This window comes from Glycine soja, chromosome 6 (genome assembly GCF_004193775.1).
Source record: "Glycine soja cultivar W05 chromosome 6, ASM419377v2, whole genome shotgun sequence".
Taxonomy (NCBI): Eukaryota; Viridiplantae; Streptophyta; class Magnoliopsida; order Fabales; family Fabaceae; genus Glycine; species Glycine soja.
Window position 1 is genome coordinate 20582375 of NC_041007.1, and position 3572 is coordinate 20585946.

The 3572-nt window shown below is 30.5% G+C and overlaps 1 protein-coding gene across 3 annotated transcripts; it reads left to right on the forward strand.

Moving 5' to 3' along the window:
• The first annotated feature begins 421 nt into the window (after window positions 1-421).
• LOC114416672 lies at window positions 422-3255 on the forward strand. Of its 3 annotated transcripts, none has more exons than XM_028381627.1 (4): window positions 422-692; window positions 808-929; window positions 1981-2121; window positions 2914-3255. In XM_028381627.1, the coding sequence occupies exons 1-4, from the start codon at window positions 474-476 to the stop codon at window positions 3005-3007; spliced, it is 576 nt and encodes a 191-aa protein (XP_028237428.1). In that variant the 5' UTR covers window positions 422-473; the 3' UTR covers window positions 3008-3255. The 3 variants fall into 3 exon arrangements, 2 of the variants coding, with proteins under 2 accessions (XP_028237428.1, XP_028237427.1); XM_028381626.1 differs by having other exon boundaries at window positions 423-692; window positions 1954-2121; XR_003667541.1 differs by having other exon boundaries at window positions 455-692; window positions 795-929; window positions 1954-2121.
• Window positions 3256-3572: the final 317 nt, after the last annotated feature.

Genomic DNA, 3572 nt, shown 5'->3' on the forward strand with positions numbered 1-3572 from the left:
TTAATTATGATATTGGTTAATTTGTAAAAAGATGATATTGATTGACTAATTTTTAGGGAAGAGAGAGATTCTAAATTATTTTATTTTCATCAGTTAAAATTTGTTAATAGTTAATAATAAAAAATTAAGAGACCCTTAATTGTCTTGCACTATCCACGGCCTTGTATATAAACATGCAATTCAGAAGGAATTATTATTAATTCTCTAAGCATAGTCTGTGAAACTGTAACACAGTAATTATAATTGCAATCACTTTCTTTTTTATTTATTTAAATATAGCAGCCAGGCACGCACATGACATTTTCCGTTCATATTTGCTTGGGGACTATTAAATTCAAGGTCAATCAAGAATGAAATAATAGACACAAACCATGAGAGAGAGACAAAGACAACTTTGTCTAAGTTAAAGATATATAAATAAAGAGCATTATAGAGAGGAATGTGTGGGGAGAGAGAGAAGAGGGAGCGAGAGAATGGATGTGAAGAAAATTGTGGTTGCTGTCGAAGATGTGGATGCAGCTAGAACTGCTCTACAATGGGCTCTTAGAAACATCATTCGCTATGGTGACATAATCACCCTTCTCCATGTCTATCATCACTCCACAAGATCAAAAAGCAAAGCACGTCTTCTACGCCTAAATGGCTTCAAATTAGCCCTCTCCTTTCAAGACATGTGCAACAACTACCCCAACGTAAGTACCCTTTTTTATGGTTTTTTTTTGTTCTGTCTCAATTGTTATGATGTTGATTTTGTTGTGTTCAAATTAACGGATATGTGTCATATATAATAATAGGATTGTGTTACAGACAAAGGTTGAAATTATTGTCACGGAAGGGGACCAAGAAGGAGCCAAGATCGCAGCCACGGTGCGAGAGATTGGAGCTTCCATGCTTGTGGTTGGACTCCATGATAGTAGTTTTCTATACAAGTAAGTCCAATTTGAAAACATCTCCAAGGTTTTGAGTTCAATTTCAAAAGATAAATGCATATTGGAATTAATTATTAGTACTTATTACATAGTTGTGAGTTGTGATGGATGGATGATGACATACCTTAATAATGTTATATGGGTCCTCCCTCTCAGTCCCTCTCCATAGAATTTATAGCTATTTTAGACAAAATTCTAGTTGAATTATCTCTCTTGTCATTGTCATCTTGATCTGGGTGATCAATGAAAACCTGAAATTCAAGGTTCTTTGGATATCATTTGGGAGAAACTAGAAAGAGAAAGGTTAGGTTCTTATTAGAGGTCAATTTCAACAACCTGATAGGTTCTGGAGATGATTTCGCTTTATTATCTATCTTATTCAGCAAGATCCTGGCCTTCATAAGACAACAGCATCAACATGGATATTAGTGGGACCTGGGTTTATTAATTGTCCAATTTGTGTTGTGTTAGTACTTTTTTTCTTTCTTTCTGCTGCTTTAATTTTGTAAGATTTATGCTATTGAGCTTCAAAAATTGGTCACGAAAATCCTTTGCAAATGCACGCGCCTTCTTTAATGGTGACAAAACCTTTTTAAAGCTTTTTGGATACACTTTTTAATCTGCTTTTCCTTTAAAAGAAGCACCCATGTTTTATTTACATGATAAGGTCATTTCTCTCTTGATGGAGCTTATTAGTGTGTTTAATTTGGTGGTAAAAATTATGTTGAATACAAAATCATGTGAAATCACCACAAAAAATCACTATTTGTTGTTTTAAAAAAATTATGGTGAGTTTAATTCATCTTATTACCAAACACGCACTTTATATGTGGCAGGACCATTTCAATTGCATTTGACACCTAATCACCCTATGCATTGTATTTTCTCAAAGCACATACCAAACGCATGCATTGATTTCAGTTTTTGTTTCTTTAATTCATTTATTTAATTTCACTTCTGCAACTTTGCATTATCACTAGGAGAACTCAAAACAGTGTTTTTATTCATTTTGTAACATATATAGATTGACAATGGCCCATTCCCATAATAGCATAGGCAGCATTTTCAACTGCAGAGTATTTGCAATCAAGCAGCCTCATGTGTCACCAGTGAGGCCCATGATATCTGCAGTGTCTGTGCTAGACAGTTCAACCAACATGGATTTTTCTCAAATTGATCTTTCTAGATTACAGTAAGTTTCGTGACAATATGTCTTACCATCAATAAATTCTCAACATATTCAATTCTTTACTAGAAATTAGGAATTTGGAGTTTAAGCACTATTAGATTGTTTCCTTGTGCATTTTAATTAATGACTTGTTTTATGGTTCATCTTCGTTTGTTTTAACCAAAAGGTGAACGTACCATGTTCATAAATATTTAGTGAATAAATCATCAATTTGGTCCTAAGACCGAGATTCATCATTTCTCTTAAATAGTTGTTAAACTAATTAAATTATATTAGTCATTAAAATATTATAAATATGTCATATAATCTCTCAAGTAATATTTTTTTCTTTCAAATCAGTTTCTTAGTAATTAGTATTATTAAAAATGTTTAAATATATTTTTCATACTTATATTATACTCATTTTTTTAGTTCATTATTTATTTTTTTATTATTTGATATTTTCAAACTTTTACTTTTGATACTATTACCTTATCATATTATCATTTAATAAATCAAGACTAACAATGTTTACTAAAAACAAAAATTTAAAAATGTCTAAAATAAATAAAAAAAATAAAAAAATTAGGTAGTAAATTAAATATATATATATATATATAATACATATATAAAAAATATATTTAAATCGGTTAAAAAATATTAATTTTGGGACTAAATTGATGTATATTTAATGTTTTAAAAATTATTTATATAATTTTATTAGTTTAAAGATTGTTTGAGAGTGTGATATTTTAGGAACTAATTTATTCAATTTTTAATTGTTATAAATTGATTGTTTATTCAAATGCATTGCAGAGTCCCTCGTACCCCTCCACAAAAAATTCCATACCGAATCTGTCCTAACCCATCTGCAATTATTTGGAGATCAAGGAAGTCTAGGAGAAGGTGAAGGAAACAATTTCGTACAGAAAATCTTTTCGATTAAAGTAGTCCCAAAAGTAATTTGGGTTCCTTTATTTATTTCTTTCTTCTGCTTTCTGATTTCCTATCATTTATGTTCACCTGCCACACGTACACCAACAAAAGAGTGCTGCGCAATTGTACATTATTGTGATGGTATAAAGGATCTTGTGATGTAAACATTACCTTGCTTCAGATTCGAAGAGTGGATTATATTTTTTTTGTTCGATTTATTTATTATCTTGTATCCATGTATTCCGCGCCGATTCTTGCCCCTGTTAAGTGCTAGACGCTGAAGATGTCAAGACAGTGTCGCACTGACAGTCTTCTCTTTCTTAATATATATATATATATTCAACTTATGAAAATGGAAGTTGTATGACTGTACCACTGAAACAATCTTATTTTTAATCGAAGTTTTTTAGAATCTCGGTTTATAGAAAGTTTTAATTTTTTTTTTATGAAATTAAAAACAAATATCGTGATGTACAGATGAAAAATTAAACAATGCAACGACAAAAACAAATTCAACATTAAAGCTATGAGATTTTTAT

Coding starts and splice junctions, on each gene's coding strand:
- LOC114416672 (XM_028381626.1), top strand. CDS start 474: ATGGATGTGAAGAAAATTGTGGTTGCTGTCGAAGATGTGGATGCAGCT. Junction 693..807: donor TGTGCAACAACTACCCCAAC/GTAAGTACCCTT, acceptor ATTGTGTTACAG/ACAAAGGTTGAAATTATTGT. Junction 2,122..2,913: donor ATTGATCTTTCTAGATTACA/GTAAGTTTCGTG, acceptor AATGCATTGCAG/AGTCCCTCGTACCCCTCCAC.